The 27,530-nt window shown below is 36.8% G+C and overlaps 3 protein-coding genes across 11 annotated transcripts in view; 1 reads left to right on the forward strand and 2 right to left on the reverse strand.

Moving 5' to 3' along the window:
* Nucleotides 1–4,514: 4,514 nt before the first annotated feature.
* LOC306861317 (mitochondrial inner membrane protease ATP23 homolog) lies at nt 4,515–9,185 on the reverse strand. Its single transcript, XM_079403515.1, has 6 exons — nt 8,131–9,185; nt 6,625–6,670; nt 6,467–6,548; nt 6,245–6,382; nt 5,114–5,197; nt 4,515–5,046 (listed from the first exon to the last, which is right to left on the reverse strand). The coding sequence occupies exons 1-6, from the start codon at nt 8,318–8,320 to the stop codon at nt 4,843–4,845; spliced, it is 744 nt and encodes a 247-aa protein (XP_079259641.1). The 5' UTR covers nt 8,321–9,185; the 3' UTR covers nt 4,515–4,842.
* On the forward strand, nt 8,355–21,986 carry LOC306861316 (RNA polymerase II-associated protein 3-like). 3 transcript variants are annotated; one of them, XM_079403513.1, is made up of 17 exons: nt 8,355–8,797; nt 11,205–11,389; nt 11,457–11,603; nt 11,686–11,796; nt 13,535–13,662; nt 13,736–13,857; nt 14,863–14,933; nt 15,004–15,135; nt 15,210–15,337; nt 16,525–16,646; nt 16,729–16,799; nt 18,095–18,187; nt 18,269–18,399; nt 20,058–20,181; nt 20,259–20,353; nt 21,225–21,325; nt 21,396–21,986. In XM_079403513.1, the coding sequence occupies exons 2-17, from the start codon at nt 11,240–11,242 to the stop codon at nt 21,479–21,481; spliced, it is 1,812 nt and encodes a 603-aa protein (XP_079259639.1). In that variant the 5' UTR covers nt 8,355–8,797; nt 11,205–11,239; the 3' UTR covers nt 21,482–21,986. The 3 variants fall into 3 exon arrangements, 2 of the variants coding, with proteins under 2 accessions (XP_079259639.1, XP_079259640.1); XM_079403514.1 differs by having other exon boundaries at nt 8,718–8,797; nt 11,205–11,374; XR_013783464.1 differs by having other exon boundaries at nt 8,720–8,797; nt 19,081–20,181; nt 21,396–21,799.
* Nucleotides 21,987–23,027: 1,041 nt separating this feature from the next.
* The window catches only part of LOC306861318 (epidermal growth factor receptor kinase substrate 8-like), a 50,108-nt gene continuing 45,605 nt past the window's right edge, over nt 23,028–27,530 (reverse strand). For 3 of the 7 annotated variants that reach the window (XM_079403520.1, XM_079403521.1, XM_079403516.1), the window contains 2 exons: nt 26,954–27,086; nt 24,264–25,233 (listed from right to left, as the gene is read on the reverse strand). In XM_079403520.1, the coding sequence (XP_079259646.1) occupies nt 25,129–25,233; nt 26,954–27,086 (238 nt within the window). In that variant the 3' untranslated portion in view covers nt 24,264–25,128. Of the gene's footprint in view, nt 25,234–26,638; nt 26,692–26,953; nt 27,087–27,530 lie in introns of all 7 variants that reach the window. The other 4 variants (XM_079403517.1, XM_079403518.1, XR_013783465.1 and 1 more) reach the window with 3 other exon arrangements.

Consider the following 27,530-nt stretch of genomic DNA (forward strand, 5'->3'; position numbering starts at 1 on the left):
TTCGCAAGATTCACCACAAGATGAAACTCCAATTATAAATGTAGTTTGTCAAATATATTAGTCAATTAAAGGGGTACATTTACATGCTTCTCGTGGTAACTGACAATTCATTAAAAATTAAATCAAAGCAAACTATTTGAATGCATTTAATGTTTTCCCCTATGGACCAGAATTAAAGATGTAGAAATAATGAAGTATATATTTTGTGGACGCACAGTAGAATCAATAACTTATTAAATAATTACAAATATTTAACATGAAGTTGCAACGGTGTAATTCACAGATATAATTCGAATATAAGTCGTGACGTATTGTCAATGGTGACCCATACTCAAAATTGGTGCTCTGCGTTTAACCCATCCAAGTGAGTGCGCGCACACACACGCGCGCGCACACACACACACACACACACACACACACACACACACACACACACACACACACACACACACACACACACACACACACACACACACACACACACACACACACACACACACACACACACACACACACACACACACACACACACGACTTTCGCCACGACTTTCCCTAAATATATCTCTAACGAAGAGAATGGCACCTAGAGAGAGTTTGGCTTGAACTCGTGCTTTTGTCTGGTTTTAGTTCATGTGTTGCAGATGATCAGGTGAGCGATACATTTCAAACAGTGAATAAACCTTGTTTTTCTCTTTTATTCTGAGTCTGCAGCTCTACATTAAAGATGAAAACGTTTAGTTTCACAAGTCTTTTAAAAAAAGACGAAAATCCCCAAAACACAAGTGAAAAGCCCGTGGAAGAGCCTGTGGAAGAGCGGTTAAAGCATCAGTTTGTGATTCCAGGTTCAGTCCCATATTGAGCTGGGAAAAAAATCTGTAGTTTTAAAGAAAAAAAGACAAAAATCCCCCCAAAAAAGAGAACTCTTGTGGAAGATCCTGTAGTCTGAGCATCAGATCTGGGAATTCCAGGTCTGAATCCAGTATGGTATTGAGCTGGAGAAAGCTTGCTTTCACTAGTGCTTTTTTATTATTTTTTTTAAGATACAAATCCAAAAAAAAAAAAAAGGGAAAGCGTGAAGGAGCCTGTGGACCGGCGGTCTGAGTGTCAGGTCAAGATCTGGGAATTCAAGGTTTGAATCCCATATTAAACTGGAAAAAAAATTAGTTTCACTAGTCTTTAAATAAAAAAAAGAAAAAAAAGAGAAGCATGTGTGGAAGATGTAGTGGTCCAGTGGTCTGAGCATCAGCTCTTTACCTGGGAGTTCCAGGTTCAAAACCTGCATTGAGCTGGAAAATAAAGTTTAGTTTTATTAGTCTTTAAAGAAAAACAGAGACAAATGTTGGCTGGTCGGTGTGAAAGAGCCTGTGGCCAGGGGTCTGAGCGTCAGGTCAGGATCTTCCAGGTTCAAATCCCATATTGCACTGAAAAAAAAAGTTTCGTTTCACTAGTTTTTAAAGAAGAGAATAAAAAGACAAAGTCTAAAAAAAAGCAAGTAGTAAGCGTGAAAGTGCCAGCGGCTCAGTGGTCTGAGTGATCCTCTCTGAACTGAAGGATCCTGGGTTCGAACCCCAGCCTGGTCACAGAAGCACGGTTACGTGACGGTCGTGAGCTTGTGACAAGCTGCAAAGCGGATCAGATCATGACCAGAAACGAGAGAAGCTGAGATGTGAAGGGGGAGTAAAGATCCAGACGCTCCCCCTGGGTCTTCCCAGACAAGATCCAGCAGCGGTTATGCTGCACCTATCAAAGTTATTTTGTTCGACTTCTAAATACTCCAGACACAGGCCAACTCCTTTTGTTATTATTAATCAGCGGCCTCAGTCTCCTCCACGCAGCAGAGGTTACCTGCTAAACGCTCAGCAGGATCTGATCCAGACACCTGCACATGGAGAAGGGGGCGTTTGGCCGGATTGTAGGAACAGAAAGGAGTTGTTTTCTCACAGAAATCAATATCAGCTCCAGACTCTTTGATCCGTGCCGGAATCACAGACAGCTCAACCATTAACAACACAACTCCATCACATTACAGCAGCGCAGATACAAACGTCACTGATCAAATGTCCATTATTTGAAGACATGTGCTGTTAAAGACAAATAAACTGGACTGTTTTAACTTTAACCTACAGATCAAACCCAGCTTATCCAGAGAAATCTCAATCTGTCAGACGCACACAAACCTTACGTGAAAACATTCAACTAACAGCACATGTTTGGAGATCAGATGATCTCTGGAAATCATGAACAGCACACAAACGTCACATTTATCCTTTTATTATTAATACACACACAAACTGATGTCCTTCTCTAATGATCATGTGTTTAAACAAGCGGCCCATCGAACCCAGAGAACGAGTCCGAGAGCTGGAAGAGTCCAGAAAGAGGTCAGAGGTCACTCAGGTCAGCGGTTGCTGCTTCTCCTGACCTCCAGCAGCTCTGAAGCAGAAACTCAAACGCCTCTCATTTCACAAACATCTTCCTGCAAGAAGCCACAAATCTCTGACAGACATACAAATTAATGTGGTGAAATGATCATGTCTCTATGAATAATAATAAAACAGGTCACTGATCTGCAAAATGTCCATTTCTACAATTATGTGGAGCTTAATGTGAAAACAGCACGATTCAAATAACACACATCTTACCTTGAAAATGTGAGGACATGCTGAAACTAATCGATCTCAGGAGACATCTTACAGATATCATTATTATTTAATAGGTCAAAGGCATTTTCTGTGATCTCAAATTCATCAGCTGCTAGAAACAACTACGAGAATAACAAGTCTAAAAATAATTACTTTAAATTAACCATGTTTTTATTTTAATGAAAGCGTAGCGAGTATGTGTTGTTTTTCTGATTAATTGATTTGTATAATCACTACTTGAAAACATTAATTGGTTAAACATCGGTTAGAAAATTAAACATTGGTGAAACTTCAGTGCTGCACAAGCCTTGGTAATTTATATAATAACCATGTTTCTTTGGCTTTTTTTAAAAAAAGAAGATTGTTTATAGGATTACAACAAACATCAGTTCGCAATATCAGCAGCAAAAACAGACTAACAAAACTAAGAGCAAATATAATAGTTGTCATAAATGTGAAGAAAACGTATTTACCGCATTCAGAGATGAGTTCTGTGTTCACGCAGTTTCTAGTTTGTTATACTAATCTAATCTAATCTCTGGCAGGTGTCTGTTATTAATCACATTATCAACCAATGGCATTACTAGCTCTGCCCACAGTCTCTCTCATAAAATACTCTTCTCTTCTATTTACTTCTGAACATCATCACTTTATAGGATCCACTGATCTATAACAGAGAATTATTTCTAGATCGGTGATAGTAACTCAGATGCTAAAGGTATATGGAAAGATGAGCTTGTTTGGGTTTATTGCGAGTCCATTAGACTCGACAGCGCCACCGTGTGGATCAACGACGCAACTGACTCTAGAACCCTATCATATACGATTTTAAAATAATATATTGATAAAAATATCTGACTTAAAATGTTAAAATTTTGTTTTTATATTAAAAAAGGGTATATTACAATTAATAAATTAATTCTTCAAATATTTATGAATTGAAAATGAATTAAATTAAAATATTAATGTATAATGTATGTACTTAAAAAACAAAATAATAAATAAATTCCTTAATTATTCAAATATTTAATATTCAATCAAAGGAATTAAAGTGTAATATCAATATTGATATAAAAATATCAAACTTAAAAAAAAAGAATTAATTTAAAATATTACTGTATAATGTATGTATTTGTATAATATAAAATAAATTAATGAATAAATTCCTTAATTATTCAAATATTTAATATTCAAAGGAATTAAAGTGTAATATCAATATTGATATAAAAATATCAAACTTTAAAAAAAAAATTAAATATCAATGTATAATGTATGTATTTGTATAATATAAAATAAATTAATTAAAAAATAAACTAATTCCTTAATTATTCAAATATTTAATATTCAATCAAAGGAATTAAAGTGTAATATCAATATTGATATAAAAATATCAAACTTAAAAAAAAGAATTAAATTAAAATATTAATGTATTTGTATAATATAAAATAAACAAATAAATTCCTTAATTATTCAAATATTTAATATTCACAAGGAATTAAATGTATGTGTAATATCAATACTGATATAAAAATATCAAACTTAAAAAAAAAATTAATACAATTAAAATATTAATGTATAATGTACTTGTATAATGTAAAATAAATTAATTTAAAAATAAACTAATAAATAAATTCCGTAATTATTCAAATATTTAATATTCAATCAAAGGAATTAAAGTGCGTGTAATATCAATATTAATATAAAAATATCAAACTTAAAAAAAGAATTAAATTAAAATATTAATGTATAGTGTATTTGTATAATATAAAATAAATAAAAATAACTGAATTAATTCTATAATTCAATGTAAATTTGAGTCCATAATCAAACTAACAGCATCAGCGCCGCCGTGTGGATCAACTGAGGAAAAACACTCATGTAAAATAACTTTTATTTAATTCTCTATTATTTAAAAATGGAAAGGTTTTCAGTTTTGTGCAGAACTCAGATTTATTATAGAAACCTGAGGCTCCATGAACACTGAATGTTTGCAAGAATAACACATAAAAACCTGTACAATCATATACAAAGACGGATTTGATCGCCAATCCATCAATAAATAATCTCCTCCATTTCAAACTGATGCTCAGATAAAGATCAACATAAATGGTGTTGTCAAGCATTTAGTGATGGAAAAGGCAAGTATGTGGTTTTATAATTCTTCCTGAACATGAATGAACAGCACAGGATCTTATATTTCTCAGAGGTTTGCGTAGTATCGGTCTCGGTTCTCGTAATCCCTGTGTGCGAACTTGGCGTCCTTCTTGCTGTGTGGGATGCGGCTGAAGGGGGCGTGGTCATGGAAACAGCTGTCAAACACCTCGTCAACAACTTGCTCCGCCTCCTCGCGGCTCACCTTGCGAACGGCGAGGATGGAGCGCAGCGCTCGGCTGCGAACACACGCCTGAAACATAAACACACGTGAACACACATCCAGAAACCATCCACGACACACAGACAAATCAACAAACCTGGTGGTGCTCTTTCAGGCCAAAGTTAAATCTGGACATCTCGTTAACGAACGAACAGTCTCCGCTCAGATTGGCGGCTCGGATCTGAAGGGAACAAAACAAACACACATTTCAGATTGCTGTAAAACGCCTCACGCTATACATTATTTTAACACAGTTTCCATCACAGTCTGCAGTTTGGTGTAGTTTGGGTTTTTTGCAGTAAACACAATGTTAACAATATTACCAGGGTGACATGTTTTAAATGTCTCTAAATAGTTTTATTTTAGTTTAAATATTTTTAAATATTAGATGTGGTTTTTAAAAAGGTTTTAGTTTAGTTATAATTCTTTAATTTCAGATGCAGTTACTAAAACATTTTTTTTGGTTTATTATTATAATTGTTTTTAGATGTAGTTTCTAAAATATTTTAATTTTGTTTATATTATTATTTCGCTATTTTTTTTTATTTTAGAAGTGGTTTCTAAAACATATTGGATGCTACTTTTAATTTTACATGTGATTTCTAAAATGTTTTATTTTGGGTTATATTTTAGATGTAATTTCTAAAATATTTATTTTTTATTTTAGATGTAGTTTTTACATTTCTTTGTTTTGATTATATTATTTTTTAAATGTTATATGTGGTCTCTAGAATTTTTTATTATGGTTACAGTATTTTTTTTATTTTTCTAAAACATTTTAATTTTGGTTATATTACGTTTCTTCATTTTAGATGTAGTTTCTAAAACGTTTTACTTGGGTTGCATTATTAAGATGTAGTTTCTAAAACATTTTGGATGCTATTTTTTATTTTATATGTGATTTTTAAAGCATTTTATTTTGAATGATATTTTTAATTTTAGATGCAATTTCTAAAATTTCTCTTTTTTTAATTTTAGATGTGGTTTTTAATTTTATTATATTATTTTTAATTTTAGATGTTAATTGTAGAATGTTTTATTATAGTTAAAAAAAAGTTTTTTGTTTTTTAGATGTGTTTTTTAACATTTTATTTTGGATTCTAATCTTTAATTTTATATGAGGTTTTTAAAAGCATGTATTTTGGTTTCAGTATTTTATATTTTAGATGTGGTTTCTAAAACCAATTTATTTTTTTAAACGTAACTTGTCCTGCCACTGTTTGCTCACCTCTGAACAGGCCAGGTGTCTGAAGTTGCTGAACCAGTCGACTCTGGCCCTGCAGTGATCGAAGGCATGGATGAGTTCGTGGGTCACCACGCGGTTCATGTGAGCCTGCTGATGGATGTTGTTCTGGCATAAGACGATCTGCAGCAGATAAACCCACATACACTCAGTTCAGACGAACATCACGATGAGTTTGGGCTCATGAAGAGGTTTTAGGGGACTCACCTGAGAGGTGACAGCATCAAACCCACCGCTGACCGTCCCGTCGCAGTCCTCACAGGAGAAATGTCTGTCTTTATAAACTGTACTGAGAGGAAATCAGATAACAACACGTCAGCGACACGCAGCTCTAGAGGAAGAGTTCATGTGAAAGAAGCTCTTACCAGCCGGAGCTCTTCATGGCACCCAGCAGGAGTTTAGCGTAAGGACCTGAAAGAGACACACACCGCTTCAGTTCATGTCTGTAGCGACTGCATACTTTACTGTAATCTGTGGAAGCTTGTTTCCGCCATGCAACAAAAAATAAAGGTAACTACAACCTATTTCATAATTGTGACTTTTTTCTTAGAATTATGAGAATTATGAAATAAAAAGTTGCAAATACCTTTTTAATTTTTTATTCTATTGTAGAAAAAAACAGCATTGCCAGACGTAAACTCAAAATTCTTAGAAAAAAAGTCTAAATTGTGATATTAAAATAGTAAGAATCATAATAAAAATATAATTGGAATTACCTTTTTTATTTTTAAATTCAGTGGCAGAGACCAAAAAAGAATTGCAAGATATAAACTTATAACTCTGAGAAAAAGTCAGAATTGTGAGATTAAAAAAAAAATACAATTAAATTTTTTAACTTGGTGGAAAAATAAAAAAATAAATACAAATAATAATAATAATTGTGAGATATGAACTCAGAGTTGTATATGTATACATATTGTGCGGCAGAGACAAATACACATCTTGTCAAATGTAAACTCAGAATTGCAAGACAAAATCTAAATTGTGAGATTCCCCCAAAACAACATCATAAATCACCCTTTTATTTTTTCCTTGTATTTTGTGATGGAAACAAGCTTTCATAGTAATGCAGAGATGATCTAAAACATGACGTGTGTGTGTGTGAGAGAGTGAGTGAGTATGTGTGTGTCTGTCTGTGTGTGTGTGTGTGTGTGTGTGTGAGTATGTGTGTGTGTGTGTGTGTGTGTGTGTGTGTGTGAGTATGTGTGTGTGTGTGTGTGTGTGTGAGTATGTGTGTGTGTGTGTGTGTGTGTGTGAGTGAGTGAGTGAGTCTCTGTGTGTGTTTGAGTCTCTGTGTGTGTGTGTATATGTGTGTGTCTGTCTGTGTGTGTGTGTGTGTGTGTGTGTGTGTGAGTATGTGTGAGTGAGTGAGTGAGTGAGTGTGTGTGTGAGTGAGTCTCTGTGTGTGTTTGAGTCTCTGTGTGTATATGTGTGTGTATATGTGTGTGTCTGTCTGTCTGTGTGTGTGTGTGTGTGTGTGTGTGTGTGAGAGTGAGTGAGTCTCTGTGTGTTTGAGTGTGTGTGTGTGTGTGTGTGAGTGAGTGAGTGAGTCTCTGTGTGTGTTTGAGTCTCTGTGTGTGTGTGTGTATATGTGTGTGTCTGTCTGTCTGTGTGTGTGTGTGTGTGTGTGTGTGTGTGTGTGTGTGTGAGACTGTGTGTGTGTGTGTGTGTGTGTGTGTGTGTGTGAGTGAATCTCTGTGTGTGTTTGAGTGTGTGTGTGTGAGTGTGTGTTTGAGTGTGAGTGAGTAACGTTAAGTGTGTGTATACAGTTCTCTACAAACACATTATTGCATACTTCTGTAAGTTAAAGTCTAGAAAGTCTTATTTTAATATTGCAATAATGGAAACAAATACTGCTGCTGTTCCCTTACTAGTGTCCATGGCGAACTGCAGCATGATCTGACACTTGTGTTTAAAGGTGAAGAGACTCTCTCCGATCGAGCCCTGCTTGAACTTGCTGCTGCCGCGCTCGGGATATAAGTTGTAGCCGAAGTCCTCCTCCTTCTGCTCTTTGTTCTCTTTATTAATAGATTCTTCTTCTTTTGCTCTGTTTTGAGCCATAGCTCTGAGCTGCGCGTGTACGCAGAGGTCACGCGGGTGTCCGCGAGTCACGTGACTGAAAGCAGCCGAAGGGTGATGGAGGGATCAAAGAAGTCGCGTTTTTACTGAACCTACTTAGTGTAGGCGGTACTTATTGTTGTATTGTTTTGCTTTTCGAAATAAGATAATTTTGCTTAAAATAAGATCTCGTCAAGGTTGTTTTTGTTTTCAGAATAAAAGTCCCCCCGACTAAACGACACTATTCTTTAAAAATATATATATTTCATATTTTGACGAACATTATAAACACCAAAAAATGAGTAATGAAGAAAATAATTATTTCTAGCCTTTTCGCTTTTTTTCGGCGCCAATACGTGCGCGCAGTGCGTTTCGCGTGCGTGACGTAGTTCGCGCATGCGCGCAGAGCAGTTTGTGCTGTCATGGCGCTGAACACAAACTCCTGATCAGAAGTCTTCTTCATCTTCACTAACGCTACAGGTATGACACACACTTCTGATTCTGATCAAACCGCTCGTTTAAACCCACCTGGATGAGTTTCTATAACATGCGTTTAAGACAAGTTTATAATTAGCAGTGAAATATCCCGCATGTGCGTTAGCATGCCAGTAACATTAACCCGTGTGTTTACTAAAAAACATTTGAGATCAAGTAAATCATAATTTAATGATCAGAGTCGTTTATCTCTGTATTTAACTCCACACAGCTCATAATAATGATGTTTCTGTCGCAGATACAGCGAATATTCTAGATTTAACTTACAAACCGACGATTTTTAATTTCGAGTCGTATTGTTTTGCGGAATCGCTTATTAATCTGTAGTTAGCAGGATTTTTCAGGATCGCTTTGTTGTTAGTTTAACTTTAATACGGTTACCATGGTAACCGTAGCTTCCGCTAGCGTAGTTACTATAGTTACCACCATTGTTTCCTAAAATCATTAAAATCAGAATTAGCGATAACGGCCGTAATAAGTAATCATTGTGTTTTAATTATATGACTCTAAAGTAATATAGATATTAAATACGAATAATTATTATTTTGATGACAGTAGTTTTCTATGGTACCCGGTGCTAATTATGGTCAAACTGTTAAACTTTTATTTGATAGATATCACCATAGATTCCTAGTTAATTAATCACAGTACATTAAGACGTTACATCTTATACTGCAAGTTTTCTGAAATGTTATATCTCATGAAAAATGCACTGATTTGCACACACACTCAGACTCACACACACACACACACACACACACACACACACTCAGACTCTCTCACACACACACACACACACACACACACACTCAGACTCTCTCTCACACACACACACACACACACTCACTCAGACTCTCACACACACTCTCAGACTCTCACTCACACACACACACACACACACACACACACACTCACTCAGACTCTCACTCACACACTCACTCAGACTCTCACACACACTCTCAGACTCTCACTCACTCACACACACACACACACACACACACACACACACACTCACTCACTCAGACTCACACACACACACACTCACTCAGACTCTCACTCAGACTCTCACACACACACACACACACACACACACACACTCACTCACTCAGACTCTCACTCACACACTCACTCAGACTCTCACACACACTCTCAGACTCTCACTCACACTCACACACACACACACACACACTCACTCAGACTCTCTCACACACACACACACACACACACACACACACACACACTCACTCACTCAGACTCACACACACACACACACACACACACACACTCACTCAGACTCACACACACACTCACACACACTCACTCAGACTCTCACTCAGACTCTCACACACACTCACTCAGACTCTCACTCAGACTCTCACACACACACACACACACACACACACACACTCACTCAGACTCTCACACACACTCTCAGACTCTCACTCACACACACACACACACACACACACACACACTCACTCAGACTCTCTCACACACACACACACACACACACACACACACACACTCACTCAGACTCACACACACACACACACACACTCACTCAGACTCACACACACACTCACACTCACTCAGACTCTCACTCACACACTCACACACACACACACACACACACTCACTCAGACTCTCTCACACACACTCACACACACACACTCACTCACTCAGACTCACACACACACACACACACACACACACACACACACACACACACACACTCACTCAGACTCACACACACACTCACTCAGACTCTCACACACACTCTCAGACTCTCTCTCACACACACACACACACACACACACACGCACACACACTCACACCTTCAGAATATAGCTAGAAATAAAACTGTTAGTTTTGGTGTTTGTAAGTGCTGCTAAAGTGGAGAAAGAAGCTCAACCTTTAAAGATATGCATTTTCACCATGTTTTTACAGATAAAATGTTGTATAAAATCAGGAAAATTATGGATAAACAAACCCCTCTGTAGAAACCTTCAGAATATAGAGAGGAATAAAACTGTAAGGTTTGGTGTAAGTGCTGCTGAAATGGAGATAGAAACTTAAAGATATGCATTTGTATCATGTTTTAGGAAACAAATGTTGTATAAATCAGTGTAAATGATACATGAACAAACCCCACAGTGAAACCTTTCTAAATATAGAGAAGAATAAAACTAAGTTTTAGTGTAAGTGCTGCTGAAGTGGAGATAAAAACTTTTCTACAGATGCAAATAGATAAAATGCAATAAATAAACCCTTTAGGATGTTTTTGTTTCCACTGGTCTGAAAGACAATGTTATGGAGCGGTGGATGAATGAACAGTGTTTGTATTGTAGTAGTCTGTAGTTGTTTTAAACTGGTGAAATCATGTGTGTTGCAGGGAATCTGTCTGATGTTGTCTCGAAGAGCTCAGTAATGTCAGGAAATAAAGCGGTGGAGCTGCAGATACAGATGCGACAGAACGCAGAAGATCTGCAGAACTTCATGAAGGAGCTGAACAACTGGGAGGAAGAAATCAAGAAGAAAGACCAGCAGCTTCACACCGGAAACGTCAGCGAACCGCCGGTAAAACTCAGAGATTCTGAGCACTTCAGATTCGGCTGTTTGTTTGCTAAAATGTGTTTTATTCCAGAAAAATCTCCCGCCGGTGAGGAACAAAGATTATAAGAAGGTAAAGAAGAGTGTGAAGCATCAGACTAACGGCGACGGCCCGAAGGAGCAAAAGGAGGCACAGCGCATAAAATCCTACGATTATCAGGCCTGGGACAAATTTGATGTGGTAATATAATATGTGTTCTGATTCAATCTCTGATGTGCATAAAGATGCAATGATTTCACCGATGAATGCTGTATGTTTGCAGGAAAAGTCTCTGGAGGCCATGGACGCAGAGGAGAGCCCGGTCCACTCCAATGAATCAGACTCTGAAGGGCTTCAGGTGGACAGAGATCTGGCGCTGACCGAGAAAGAGAAGGTCCGTTAGTGTTCACTTTGTTAGACAAAATTTGACCCTGGACCGCAAAACCAGTCTTAAGGGTCCATTTTTTTAAACTGAGATTTATGCATGATCTGAAAGCTGAATAATCTTTCATTGATGTATGGTTTGTTATGATAGGACAATATTTGGCTGAGATGCAATTATTTGAAAATCTGGAATCTGAGGGAGCAAAAAAATCTAAATATTGAGAAAATCTCCTTTAAAGTTGTTCAAATGAAGTTCTTAGCAATGCATATTACTAATCAAAAATGACGTTTATGGTAGGAAATAGGGGTGGGAGAAAAAAATCGATGCATCGCGATTCTCTCTGCAACGATTCTGAGCTTAGTTTTTAACCAGTCATGGCATGAAATGTTGCATGCATTGCGAAACAATACAGTGAATACAATACAATGAATCTAAACATCCTTAAATCAGGGATTCTGGAGAAATTGAATTGTTAATCAGTTAGGGTTAAATTGAAAAGCGAGTTTATGCTTAAAACAAGAACAGTGGAAAACTTTTCCACATTTGTCATTTTTGTAAAGTGAATTAAAAAGTAATGAAGATCGGTTGGAAGTTGTAACTTAGATTTTGTAACCCTAACCTCCCGGCTCTTAATGCATCGTGTTTCCTTCTGGAGCATCAGTGAGTGTTTGAACCTTTTATAATAGTTGTGTTTGAGTCCCTCAGTTGTCCTCAGTGTGAAAAGATGGATCTCAGAATCATACAGTCACTGCTGGAAAGGGTTCAAATATGCAAAAGATGCTGGAATTTCTTTTTGTCTTGTGGACTATATGTAAACATATTTAATGTAAAATATCTTATTCAGGACAGTACTAAATAAAAAATAGCATGCATTTTGTATGATCCCTCTTATTTTGTAAAAATTATTCACATTTTGACAGATTCTGCAAGGGGTTCACAAACTTTCGCATGATGCCCCTGTATCGAGTTATTATGGTCCCTTCAGTTTATTCCTTAAGGCGAGACACTGCAGGTGAATAGGGGAAAAAATAACTAATAGTTATCGCCTTCAATACCTAGTTGATTGATTACATTGATAATTGCAAACATTTTTTGTATTACAAGTTTTCTTAAATGTTAGGTTTAAATATGCAAATGAGGCGTTATTTAATTAAATATGTGCTAAGTTGCATACATTTATAGTACAAAAATCTAAAGACTGTATGAAGTCAGTTTCAAAATTCAGGTTTAATTTTTTTGACATATTAGAGTCAAACGTTTTTACAGAGGGAATCTCATTTTGTCACTCCATAATTCAGAAAAAAATAATTTTTAAATACTATTTTCACAATTTTGGGGGAATAAAATGTATATAATCAAGCAAATTATATATGAACAAATCCCTCTGTAAAAACCTTCAGGATATAGACAGGAATAAAAATGTTTGGTGTGTAAGTGCTACTGAAGTGAAAAACTCATTTTGAGAAAACGGCCTTTAAAAATATGTATTGTAATTGAAATCTATTGACACACAGATAAAGTGCAATAAAAGAAACACTTAACAGTGTCTTTTGGATGTTTTCTTTCCACTAGTCTGAAAAAAACACTATGAAAAAAACAAAAATTAATGAAAAAACAGTTTTTGCCTGCAGTGTCTCCCCTTAAATGTTCTTAGAAAGGCCTTGAAGTCTTCAGTTTACCTTCATAAAACCTTCTCATGATGAACTGTAATAAACCAAAATGATGTTGACCGTTTGTTGATGTTTAGGGGAATGAGTTCTTCCGGGACGGCCGGTACGACAGCGCCATTGAGTGTTACACCAGAGGAATGGACGTCGATCCGTACAGCCCTGTCCTGCCCACCAACAGAGCGGCCTGCTTCTTCAGACTGAACAAGTACAGCGTCTCCCGTCTTCTTACAGGTGTGTTCTGGTGGATCGGTCCTGATGAGAGTGTTTCTGTGCCGCAGGTTTGCTGTGGCCGAGTCCGACTGTAATCTGGCCATCGCTCTGGACGGGAAATACATCAAAGCGTACATGAGGAGAGCGGCGGCACGCGCGGCGCTCAGCAAACACCAGGACGCTCTCGAAGGTCTGAAGCTCTATCAGGAAATCATGGAAGTGAATAAAGTTACTGTCGTGACTGAATATTTATCTAGTTCTGCTCTGATCTGAAATAATCCATCAGCAAAAAAGTGCCTGAATTTGTGAGTCGATTGAATCTTTTTAATGATTCAGTTGAACTGGTTCACAAATCATTCTAAATGATTCATTGCACATTTCACACACAACGATAATTCAAAGTGCTTTAGATTTTAAAGCCTTTTTAAAAGGACATATTTCTGCCCTGGCAACTGTTCACATATTTATTTATGAAATTTGCAATGTACAACAATAGTCAAAATTTTCAAATAATTAAACAATTTTGAAAGAAGTGTCCTCTGCTCAACAAGCCTGCATGTATTTGATCAAAAATACAGTAAAAACAGTTAAATATTATTACATTTAAAATAACTGTTTTCTATGTGAATATATTGTGAAATGTAATTTATTGCTGTGATCAAATCTGAATTTTCAGCATCATTGTCTTGTTTTAATTAAATGTGTTCTAATTATTTTGTTTTAACTTATTTAATTTTTATTTAATTTTATTTTGTAAAAAATACAGTAAAAACAGCAATATTGTGAAATATTATTACAATATAAAATAACTGTTAACGTGTGTATATATAGTTAAATGAAATGTATTGCTGTAATTAAATTTAAATTTTCAGCAGATAATACTCCAGTCTTATTTTAGGTTATTCTGATTATTTTATTCTAACTTATTAAATTTTTATTTTCATTATTTTGTCATCCTATCTTTAAAATATTAAGCAGCAGTTTTCAAATAAATGCAACATAAAAGACCTTCAAAAATCTTAATTATTCCAAATTGATTAGTAGTGTAATTTTCCTTTATATATGTTTTAAATAATGTTTTAAAAAATGATCACGCATTTCAACAGATGCACAAGAAATAAAAATGACAATAAAAATTGAGTAAAAATCCAGTCTGAATCTAATCATAAAACCCAGTCTCTGTTCATTGGTCCAGATTATGAAGTGGTTCTCAAACTGGATCCTGGAAACTCGGAGGCCCAGAATGAGATCCAGAAGCTCCAGCAGGTCTGTAGCCGATCCGGTTTGACAGATGTGTGTGCGGTGAGATCTGTCAGTGACCGATGCTTTGTTCCAGGTGCTGGGATCGAGTGGAAGAACGGCGGAGAAGAGCGAGAGCGATGCTGAGCAGACAACAGCGGATCCCTTACAGCAGCAGCGGCTGCAGGAACAGCAGAGGAAACAGGAAGCAGTCGTGCAGAAGGACAGAGTGAGAAGCGTCTCTTCTTCTTCATCGTGTGATTGAGCTGATCTGAACACTGACGCCGTTTCTGTGTGTTTCAGGGGAATGCTTACTTTAAAGAAGGCAAGTACGAGGCGGCAGTGGAGTGTTACTCCAGAGGAATGGAGGCAGATGGGACGAATGCGCTGCTGCCCGCTAACAGAGCCATGGCCTACCTCAAACTCCACAGGTGACACATACCTCAGAAGTGCGCTCAATGTCTAGTGCAGTGTTGGGGTAATGCATTACAAGTACATAATCAGATGACTTTTTTCAAGTCACTAGTAAAGTAACGCATTCCTTTTTAATTTAGAAGGAAATATCTGAGGTACTTTTTCAAATAAGTAACACCAGTTATTATTGACTGACAGCTCTCGTGTTACCATGTTCAAAATGAATAAAAACATAAAATATGATGCAAAACTGCAATAATTAAATATGTGACCCTGGACCACAAAACCAGTCATAAGGGTCAATTTTCCGAAATTGAGATTTATGCCTCATCTGAAAGCTGGATAAATAATCTTTCATTGATGTATGGTTTGTTATGATAGGACAATATTTGTCTGAGATACAACTATTAGAAAATCTGGAATCTGAGGGTGCAAAAAAATCTAAATATTGAGAAAATCTCCTTTAAAGTTGTTCAAATGAAGTTCTTAGCAATGCATATTACTAATCAAAAATGAAGTTTTGATATATTTATGGTAAGAAATTGACAAAATATCTTTATGGAACATGATCTTTACTTAATATCCTAATGATTTTTGGCATAAAAGAAAAATCAATAATTTTGATCCATACAATGTATTGTTGGCTACTATTGCTACAAATATACCCCAGCGACTTAAGACTTGTGCTCCAGGGTCACATTAAATAACATAATAATAAAAGAAATCCCATTTTATTAACCAGTGTCTTTGCTTCTGACCTTCGATGATCTAATGCAACCATACTAATGAACCAAAATGACTTTAGATAAACATAATATTTGTGTTTCTTTCTTTTACTTTTTAATTGCTGAAGAGTTGTGAACTGTCCAGAATGCACAAGCCCTCTACTGTACAGACATATTTACATTACCTTCACCCTGAGGCTTATTCATTTCACTTTTGGTGTGAAAGGGCTTTTACATTTGCCAAAAATATAATAGTTTATATTAAAAACAAACAAGCAAGCCCAGCCCTGACGAGAAAAAGTAATACAAAAGTAACGTGTAACATTACTTTCCAAAAAAAGTACCGAAGTAATGCAATTAGTTACATTTTTAGGAAGTAACACAATATTGTAATGCATTACTTTTAAAAGTAACTTTCCCCAGCTCTGGTGTAGTGCGTGTTCGTTCTGTGTGTGAGCGTGTGGTTTGTGTTCGTGCAGGTTCAGCGAGGCGGAGCAGGACTGCAGCGCGGCCCTCGCTCTGGACGCCACCTACGCCAAAGCCTTCGCCAGACGAGCCACGGCCAGAGCCGCTCTAGGCAGGGTCCGAGAGGCCAAAGAAGGTTCATCATCCATCGCTTCGCTCACTTTCACAGCCTAATCCATGTTTCTGAAGAGCTCACATGCGTTTGTGTTTGTCTGCAGATTTTGAGCAGGTTCTGAAGCTGGAGCCGGGAAACAAACAGGCCACGAGTGAGATCGAGAAACTCTCAGCGGTACGTGTGACCATCATGGTTTCATGTTAGATCTCAGGATGATTTGGGGACAAAAATCTGATTGCAGTTTTATGATAAAAATTATTGTGATTGTGTTTTTAAATGCTTGTTTGTATCAGAACAATTTGACCAAAATATTTTGATTATATTTATCAATATGGCTACACTATTATTATTATGAAAAAAATGACTAAATAAAACCAAAATAAGAAATAATGCTATTAATACAATTTCTTAGGTAATTCACTTAATAAAAAGATACTTGATAAAACTTTTAAGATAAGTGTGTACATTTTTTTCATTATAGCTGTAAAATTGTTTTTATTAAGTGCACATGCAGCTTTTCTGATAAAAAAATTGGCCAAAGATTTGTGATTATGTTTCACTATAGCTATATAATATTAATAATAATATTATTATTAATAATTAAACATATAAAAAAGACAACAAAAAATATTATTATTGTGATATTTCACTAAAATAAAAAATTGTATTTAAAAATAAAATAATTATTTATTTAATTATAAATATAAAATAATAATTATTCATAATAATAAATATAAAGTGACTAAATAAAAAAATATATAATAATAATTAGTAATTGAAAATTTTATTTTATTCCAGTATTTTGCACAAATTTAAAAAAATCAAGTATTTAAAAAAATATATTATTATTTACATTACAACAGTAAAATGACGAAGCTAATATTTTTGACTTGACTAATTTTGATACCATAAAGGTTTTATTTTGGTTGAAACCCACAGAGAGCCTTCTCTTTTGTTGCAAAACTAAAAGCAAATAAATATAACCCAGCAGTCTTTAACCCTCAATATATTCATCTGTATGAGAGCAAACCAAAAAAGCATCAGACCTTTTGTTGTTCATATTAAACCACATTTACATCATTTAAATATGAACTTGGATATTTTCAATCAAACACACTTCAATTTTTTACCTCCTTGGAAATTATATACATATTTTATTATTATTATATGTAGAAAACTCTTTTATGAACTCACTTAAAGAGTTATTCAGTATAATTTTGCAAGAAAAAGTTAATGTAAAAAAACTTTAACCTATGATATATAATCCACATTGGATCTCAAACAGAAAATAGCCTACGATGCTGGCTAAAGAAAAATATACTACTGCTACTCTCTTGCTGCATGTTATAATTAGTGACTCAAACCTGGAGTGCATGCAGATAGAGTTGGTGTTGTTCATGTACTGTTATTGGTTTTGATGAATCTCACAGCTCTAGTGCGATCTGTTCACCTGTGTATCTGTTCATCAGGAGATGAGGAGCAGCGGTCTTCTGGCTCCGGAGGAGAACAAACAGAGGAGAACCATCCAGCCCATCAACAAACCTGAACACCTCAGATCCACCGTGAGTCTGTAACCAGAGAGCCTGTCTAAATATGAAGGTCGTTGAAGTGTCAACACATCATGTGTGTTTGTGTCGTCTCAGAAACCCTTGAGGAGGATTGACATACAGGAGGTGGGTGGAGAGATCTCATCGTCCACGTCTGCCGTCACGTCTTCACCGCATCACAAGATCCAGAAGATAGAGGAGATCATCTCAGACGCTCCTCTGTCCAGGTGAGAAGACGTCTCGGAGGCCTTCAATTCATAGCTTTCAGTCACGTGACCGGCTCGAAGACCTGGAGGGCAAAACATCCATAGAACTGCAGCACAAGCCTTTCACAGCCACAAATATTTCAATCACCTCTCAAAAGAATAAAACAAAGGTATTTCTGAACAAAATGCAAGTTTTGGCCATTTGCAATCCATATTAAGCACCCGCAGCAATATTTCAATCATAAACAGTGCGACATAACCTTGTAAAAACACTTAAAGTGCCTTAATATATTTAAAACATTAATATTAAAAGATCAAATTCAGTAATCACCATATTAATGATGCATAGTTTACACAGGCAAGCAGATGAGGCAGGAATATGAACGCAATCCGCTTAACGGTTCAGTGTTTTCCTTCTAATGGTTTTCTATGGGAAGACATTTAATGTCAAACTTTGCACAATGTGTTTATATTCTGGCTTCATCTGCTTGCCTGTACAAAATATGCATCATCAATGAGGTGTTTCCTGAATTTCGCCTTTTAACATCTGTGTTTTACTACATTATTACTTGATGCAATCTGCGTAAAAATAGCTGGCGGTCAGTGGAGCAAAGCTTCGTTTTGCCCTCCAGGTGGGTGTTCCTGTAAGAGTTTGACGTCACGTGAAAACTATCATTAGCCACTTTTCCACTGTCGGGCCAGTGCTTTAAACAGGCCTCGGACCTGTAGCCCCGAGTCCAAAATCACGCTGTGTTTCCTCAGTCAGGCCAGAAGCCCCACAGCGCTTCACTAACATGATTAAAGCAGCCGTTTGTTTGCATGCTTTGTTAAAGATTTAAATCCAAAAGCATCAATGTTGTACAATAATAAATGATACATTGATCATAATGAATTAATTTATCAGGATTAACTAAGTCACACAGAAATAAAGCGGTATGAACCGTTATTTCACAACAGAAAGAGGACACGTAACTTATTCAGTCGAGTCTGTTTCTGTTTATTTGTATTCACAGTATACATCACATTTAGAAAGAATGATCATTTCTATATTTTTTCCATCAAAAATACGACCTGATTGGCAGAGGGAGCTCCCGAACAAAACCCCTTAGGCTATTATATTTTTTTAACATACACGGAGCTAAAGTCTGGAATCGAGACTTATGACAGATAAAATATGTTTCTAAATAAATACACGATTGTGATAGAGAATGAGAAGCTAATTCTGATTTCTTCAAGCGGTTGTATTTACCATGTTAACGTTAATGGCTAGCGTGCATAGTCTTTTTTTAGTTTATTTCTGCCTTGTATGGCGATCATAATCCACATCGGATCTCAAACAGAAGTTATTTCAAACACTCGCTGCTGTCTGAAAGTGAGTTTTGAGCTCAAATTATTTTAAAAGTCTTTAAAGCTGTAGATGAAATAATCCACGGCGCTGACGCTCTCCAGACACGGAGAAACTCCGCCTTTGTTCATAACCACATCTATAGCCCCAGCTGGCCCGCTTTGGCCCAAGGTTCACGTGGGGCCAAAAAACCCTGGCCGTTGGCCCCGAGAAAGAACTGACGAGGCACGATCAAGCCCAGAAGTGACAGTGGAAACGTGACTGGCCCTGGCACGCACTAGCACACCCGCTTTTGGCCCGACAGTGGAAACACGGCTAATATCTTGTGTTTCAGGGCTCCTGAAGATACATCCCCAGATGCTGAATTGATTCCTCCTCCACCCAGCAGCAGTTTTCAGCTGGAGGCCGACCTCAGGAAGATCAGCCGCCAGCCACAATCCACTTACAGATATCTGAAGGTAGCGTCAGTGCCGCTCACGGTCTCCACGTGTCTTCTATCTGTGCTTCTCATCTCAACATTTCATTAACATTGCAGAAAATCAGTCCAGACGCTTATCTGAAGATCTTCCAGAACTCTCTGGAGCCTGATGTTCTCAACCACATCCTCAAGACCTTCCACAGCTCCTTTCAGTGAGTCCTCAGTGATGATGATGATGATATACATGTAAACTGTTGATGATGATGAACCAAGAATGATAACTTTAAAGGGATAGTTCACCCAAAAATGAACATTTGATGTTATCTGCTTACCCGCAGGGCATCCAAGATGTAGGTGACTGTTTCTTCAGTTGAACACAAACAAAGATTTTTAACTCAAGCCGTTGCAGTCTGTCAGTCATATAATGGCAGTCAATGGGACTCACGGCTTTGAGAGAAAAAAAAACATACACAGACAAAACCAAATTAAACCCTGCAGCTCGTGACGATACATTGATGTCTAAAGACACGAAACAATCGGTCTGTGCAAGAAACTAAACAGTATTTATATCGTTATTTACCTCTGATCCACCGCACGGTCCTGAGCGCGTTCACAACATCTGGCGCGTGACGCATCGTCGTCTTCTTGCTTTACGGCGGATCGCAGACGTATAAGTGCATTACCATGACTGCCATTATATGACTGACAGACTGCAACGGTTTGAGTTAAAAATCTTTGTTTGTGTTCAACTGAAGAAACAAAGTCACCTACATCTTAGATGCCCTGCGGGTAAGCAGATAAACATCAAATTTACATTTTTAGGTGAACTATCCCTTTAACGATAACTATTAAAATTACTATAACCATAACTAAGAATAACTATAACATTTATATTTTTGGTTTAGTTATGAATAACACTATTTAATAAAAAAATATAAGTGAAAATTAGAAATGTTACATTGGCAACTAACTGAAGTGGAAGATGTAGTAAAATGACTAATATATATAAAATTACTTCAAATGAAAACTTCATCACTTCAACATGATGTCATTTCCTGTTTCCTGTGTCTTGTGTGAATTCAGACATGAAGATGCGTCTCTTGTGCTGGCCGTCCTGAGGAGCCTGGCGAGTGTGAGGAGGTTTGACATGGCCGTCATGTTCATGTCGTCTGCTGAGAAGAAAAGTACAAACACACACACACACACACACACACACACACTGGGCACACAGCACAACTCTTTTCTTTCTGTCAGTCTTACAGGAGCTGTTTGACTGCATTCACAGCGCCGATCTGGGAGACGCTTCTGTTCAAGACTTACAGAAGAAATACGGCCTTTGACCTCCACAGAAATCTCTTCTGTTTAGTTTTATACAATCATTCTGACACTGGACTGAAAACTGGATCTCAGCCATCAGTTTGAGGGGAAACAGAAGCAAACAGCTTCAGCGTGAATGAATCAGATGCTCTGAGACCTCAGAATGGACGCTTGGTGCCTTTAAACTCTGCTTTATTTGGTTCCTGCATGAGTTTGGAGTGTCGCAGAATTTCAGGTGATATTATTACGAGTCCATCTAAAACGTTGGCTTTCGGTTCATGTGTCTCTGTGTTCTGCTTCTGTAGCTCTGAATGCTGCAGTATTAAAGTCAACATGAAATCCAAACAGACTCCGGTCTCATTCCTGCTCATGTTGTGAACCCGAGACCACAAAACCAGTCAGTTTTTTTCAAATTGAGATTTATACATAATCTGAAAGCTGAATAAATAATCTTTCCTTTGATGTATGGTTTGTTAGGATTGGACAATATTGGCTCCAACTATTTGAAAATCGGGAATCTGAGGCTGCAAAAAAAAAAAATCACTTTTAAAGTTGTTCAAATGAAGTTCTTAGCAATGCATATTACTAATCAAAAATTAAGTTTTGATATATTTACAGGAGGAAATTTACAAAATATCTTCATGGAACATGATCTTAATATCCTAATGATTTTTGGCATAAAAGAAAAATTTATGAAAACATCTTTCATCCAAATGTAATAACTTCAGACTCCATTCTGGCATGAAAATCACAATCCATCCAAAGTTTTCCTTATTAAAGGGGTCATGATGACATGGATTTTTTTTTATATGTTCCTTGAGATTTACTGATAATGTTAAAGTTATTAATGTAGAAAAACCTCATGCTGTTTTAAGGGGCGGGTCCTTTAAGGCTTGTCAGTAATTGGCCACTGTTATGATTGGCTAAGGTCCTTGCATAGGAACCACGATCAACGCCCCCTCACTATTGTGTTTTGACAACATGAAAATAATTTCTTGACAAAACATTGTGAAATCATTTACTTATGGTTCGTGATGCAGCTGCAGTCAGATCTAGTATATACATCTATATATATATATATATATATCAAGCTGTTAACTAATAATTTGCCATAATAGAGAAAATGGAATAAAATCTGCAAATATAAAATTGACTGCTTCCTATTTTCATAGCACTCCATAGAGATAAAAACATTAACAAATACTGATAATCCTTTATGGATCCAGTAAAACTTAGTTACAGTGGTAAAATATTATGCACTGCAACAATATAGTAAAAGTGATATGTAATATTAAAAAGTATATGTAGTACAAGTTGTAGTAAAGTGAATAATATAAAATAGCAAGTACAACAGTACAATAACATAAGTGATACAGTAGATTTATAATAGCAACAATTATATGTATAATACCATAATAATAAATGAATAATAGCAAGTAGAATATGTAATAATACAGAATAGACAATGAAGAATAAATTAATAGTACATTATAAAGTAAATTATAGTATATATAATAGTATTTGTGTAATAATTATTAAAGACACAACTGAAGACAAGCAAAAATGTATGGTTGTCAATTCCAAATTGTGTTTAATTAATGTGTTCCTTTAGTAAAACATAAAATATATATATGAGCTGAGATTGATTCAGAGGGTTATATATATATATGCACAGATAGATATAGATATAAAATCCTCTGAATCAATCTGCAGCTCAAGGACATTTTATTTCAGTTTTCAGTTCTAGCTTTCCCTGGGAATAGAGTGGTTTAGTTGTGACATCATCAAAACCTGACTAATAAAGAATAATTCTCCTATATTCTATAATGGGTTTTTTAAATTAATGAGTAAAATAAGGTCTGTGGTAAACAACTTGACAAAGCTTGACATTTTGCTTTACAATGCAAATTACACTCACCCATGCAGAAAACACATGTTGAAAATGTCAATATATATTACTACATAGGAATGTTTGGGCTGTGAGTGTGTGCAGTTTAAGTTGGACAACAAAATGCCAAAGTATAGTAATGTTTAACACAGACCAGAATATGAGATCCCTCCAACCCCCAAACTAATTAAGCTGAAAAAATAATGTTAAAAATGACCAAAATACATCCAGAAACAACTGTTAATTCTTACCTGTGAAAAACAAAACCCCGAGACCTCAGATCCAAACGAGACGTTTTTTGAAGCCATGCTTTGTTTATAATGAGGAAGACGTTTTAAGCTATGCAGCTTGCAGAATGATTTATAAAGACCTTTTATATGCCAAACGATCAAGGCAAATTTGATTTCTTATGTCACGACCCCTTTAAATGTATAACTTCTCTAAAATATGTACACTTTCAACTATATTAAGTCACCTATTGCTATATGCAATACAGAGCGTAATACAGTGATAAACAGGAGAAAATTAAGCAGTTCAGATCAATTACAAGTCTTGCAAAATGTGTCAGTTATGAAGCAAAGTTGATTCAGCCTTGAGGAGCGCTATAGCAGTCCAGCTCAATTTTATATTACACTCATATTTGACAAAAAGTAAACTTTAATCGGTTCTGAATTATTGACATAAAACTCCCTCCAAAAAGAAATATATAAGCGAAGACGCTTCAGTGGCTCAATGGTCTGAGTGACGTTCCTTCATGCATTGAATGCTATCTTGATTCTCTCTCTTTATTGATTTGTTTTCTTACAGGTAAGCTCTCAAGTGGCTCAGTGGTCTGCATCCCGGTTCAAATCTTGCAGTAGGTAGAAAGTGCAGGTCTGAGAGCTTTTTAACAATCACACTATCACGGACACCACACAGAGGTCACATGATTCCATTTATTCTGCACACAGTTTACATATTTACACACTGAATGTGCGAAATCTGTGTTTAAATAGGAACCTTGAACCCAGAGATTGATTTGGCCAAACATCAGTCACGTTACTGGACAGAGAAGAACATAATCAATGCTTACGAGAAGTCATTTATATTTCAGAAGCTTTGATGGCAACATCATTAGAATGAGATCTGCAGACAGAGGAAGAAGAGGATGAGACTGCAGGAGGATTTTGGCCCAAAACCATGTCCTTGTGAAACTCATCATCTCAGATATTCAGAAACAGACATTTCATTTCCATAAAGCTTCTCTTTTGGCAGTACAAAACGGTCATGTATAGAAATATTATTTTGCTAGTAAAAAAAAGTCTTACCCATACATCTCCACATACATTCAAAGCGGCTGATAAATAATCTGGCTGAACTTCAAGACGTCATTAGTCAGAAGTGTCTGTGAGGAACAATAGTTAATCGAATCAATATTTGGTCCAAGATCCAGCCAGTCGTGTGGGAATATTCACAGGTGTTTTCTGTCTGAGCAGTAAAAGTACAATATGACTGCAAATATATATGAATCGTTCCAGGATGTTGGACTATGAAGGCAGAACTCGATGGCACTAGGCTACACACTGCTCTGATGTTCTTACAGGAACCTACGGAGAACGCTGCAGCAACGTTCACATCTCTACAAAAAGCAAACTTCCTCTCGCGTCTCGTCACGCGTGTTCGTCCGCATCCGATCCAGTTCCGTTATCGGACGGGTCCAAGAGTTCTTGACGACGGCGCATTATGACAGCAAACTGAGCACGCTCCACGGCGTCCTGTAAAAGGTCAGAGGTGAGAGAGGGGTCAGTGGTTGCTCCCCTCATCGAAGGACTCCACGCCAGAATCGATTGCCGCCAGCTTCTCCTGCCGCCTCCTCATGACCTCCTGCAGCTCTGAGGCGGAGCTCCTCTACAGACACACAGACAGAACAGCAGTGAGACACTCAGAAACACCTCGCTAGGGCTGGGGATTGAGACTAATTTCACCATTTGATTCGATTTCGATTCACAAGCTTGCAATTCTATTAAGTTCCGATCAATATTGATTCCTTTGGATACATAAGCTATCAGGTACTGCCATCGGGACAAGACCACAGGAACCAGATGAGTTCCTTTATTTCATGATGGATTTATTAAATATTACTAGTTCTGTCAAATGATTAATCGCGATTAATCGCATCCAAAATAAAAGTTGTTTAATTTAAGAATTAATATCGGTTCATCAAAATGAGAATCGATTAAAATCGAGAAATCTGTATTTCCAACCCAGCCCTACACAAAATGCTCATTTAAACAAGCTGCGTGACGCTCAACACCTCAAAACACCTGCGGCGTGATGGAGAGACAGAGAGAGGAAGAGCAGAAACGAGTGAATGAGGATGAAGGGTCTTCATCAGATGCTCTAAACTAACAATGATGGACGTGTAAAGGGGCGCTTGAGGGATTCTGGGAAAGCATCTGTTCTCTAACTATGACTGGAAACATGAGACAGAAGCCACTAAACAACATACGCATCTATTACAATGTGCACTCAATGAAACGCAGATCATCAGTCATGTGCAAACAAAATCAAATGTGCTGTTGAAATATTAATATGAGCTGGAGGAAGAAACACACCAGCTGGTTGTGGCAGAAATGTGTGGCAAGTTACTAAATATTTTTGCATTATGCATTGTTATGTTTAATGGTTCAAACTAAATATTTACTGATAAGAGCAGGAGTAACAGCTGGAATAAAACAGCAGATTGACTGCTATTGTCATGTTTACCTGTCAGACTTCAGTCGTTGTGCATCATAAGATCAATCGAAATAAATAAATGCCATTTCTGTTTGTTTTTTAAATTTTGGGAGAGTTTAAAAGAAAATGTATATTGTGTAATATTATTGATTTAACTGCACTGATGCTATCAGATGAGAACAAAAATTGAACTGAATAATGACACGATTATTAATAGTACAGAGTTAGTTATGAACTAGCCAAGCGTGGACTTTATATTCCAATTTAAAGGGACAGTTCACCCAAAAATGTAAATTCTGTCATCATTTACTCACACTCAAGTTGTTTCAATTTCTTTCTTCCTTTAAACACAAAAGAAGATATTTTGAAGGATGTTGGGAATCAAACCGTTTTTGACGTCCAACATATTACGGTATCCATCAACTCTTTGCACTCCAACATTCTTCAAAAGATATTAAGAAAGAAACTCATACAGGTTTGTAAACTATCCCTTTAAGTAGGAACTGGTTAATGATGTGTTAACTAAACTGCTGTTAACTAAACAGAGCAAAGCCACCTCGCTATGATACTAAAGTACCTTCAGAGGAACGTGGATTACATGTGAAGATCATGGGAGGGTCAGAAGAAAACCTGCAGACAGCAAAAACACCACAGAAAAACCCAAGCGACACTTGCCAGAGTTGAGCAACTTGTCAGTCATTTAACTAACCGGACTCGAGATTCGATTCAGGGAATACTGTTATGCTATTACTTTCTGGATGGATCCAGAATCGTACGGTCAGTGTGATGTGATCCGGTCTGAGATATTTAGATTATGACAGAAGAGTTGAAAGAGGAATGAAGAGAGAAATAAGGAAGGATCTGTGAGGAGAAGCGGAGGAAGTCGACTCACCTCGAGAGCAGCTTTCTGGACGGTGATCTGGCTGTAGACCCGAGCGCCATCATCAGGACAGACGGTCTTCAGCTCGTCTTTGTTCAGAGAGAAGAGCTGAGCGCCGGTCAACACACCCAGACTGTTGATAGTCCTGCAGATCAAACCACAACAGCTCAACCCATCAGCCTTAAAGGGGTCATCGGATGCAACATGCAATTTATGATGTTTGGACATAAATGTGTGTTGGCAGTGTGTGCACATAACCACCCTATAATGATAAAGATCCACCCAGTGTTTTTTTTTTTTTTAAATCTCATAAAATAATTTCCCCTTTCTCATATCAAGCCATTCTCAGATGCCTGTCTGTGTGATGTCACACAGACCCAGGCCCCTCCCACAATTGTTGATTGACACTAGCGTTTTACCTTAGGCCCGCCCTGAGTGAGCTGTCATCAATCCGCCATTGTTTCACCGCTGGAGCAGATGTAGACAAGAATGTCTCCTAAACAATTGAGGTGTTTTGTTGTTGGACGTAATAATGAACATAGCAGTCGTTATTTACTCCCGACATCTGAGCCGCTGAAGACACAGTGGA

Source organism: Barbus barbus (assembly GCF_936440315.1).
Source record: "Barbus barbus genome assembly, chromosome: 42".
Classification (NCBI taxonomy): domain Eukaryota; kingdom Metazoa; phylum Chordata; class Actinopteri; order Cypriniformes; family Cyprinidae; genus Barbus; species Barbus barbus.

Coding starts and splice junctions, on each gene's coding strand:
- LOC306861316 (XM_079403513.1), top strand. CDS start 11,240: ATGTCAGGAAATAAAGCGGTGGAGCTGCAGATACAGATGCGACAGAAC. Junction 11,390..11,456: donor GAAACGTCAGCGAACCGCCG/GTAAAACTCAGA, acceptor GTTTTATTCCAG/AAAAATCTCCCGCCGGTGAG. Junction 20,182..20,258: donor CCACTTACAGATATCTGAAG/GTAGCGTCAGTG, acceptor TTAACATTGCAG/AAAATCAGTCCAGACGCTTA.
- LOC306861317 (XM_079403515.1), bottom strand. CDS start 8,320: ATGGCTCAAAACAGAGCAAAAGAAGAAGAATCTATTAATAAAGAGAAC. Junction 6,671..8,130: donor GCAGTTCGCCATGGACACTA/GTAAGGGAACAG, acceptor TGTCTCTTTCAG/GTCCTTACGCTAAACTCCTG. Junction 5,198..6,244: donor GACACCTGGCCTGTTCAGAG/GTGAGCAAACAG, acceptor TGTTCCCTTCAG/ATCCGAGCCGCCAATCTGAG.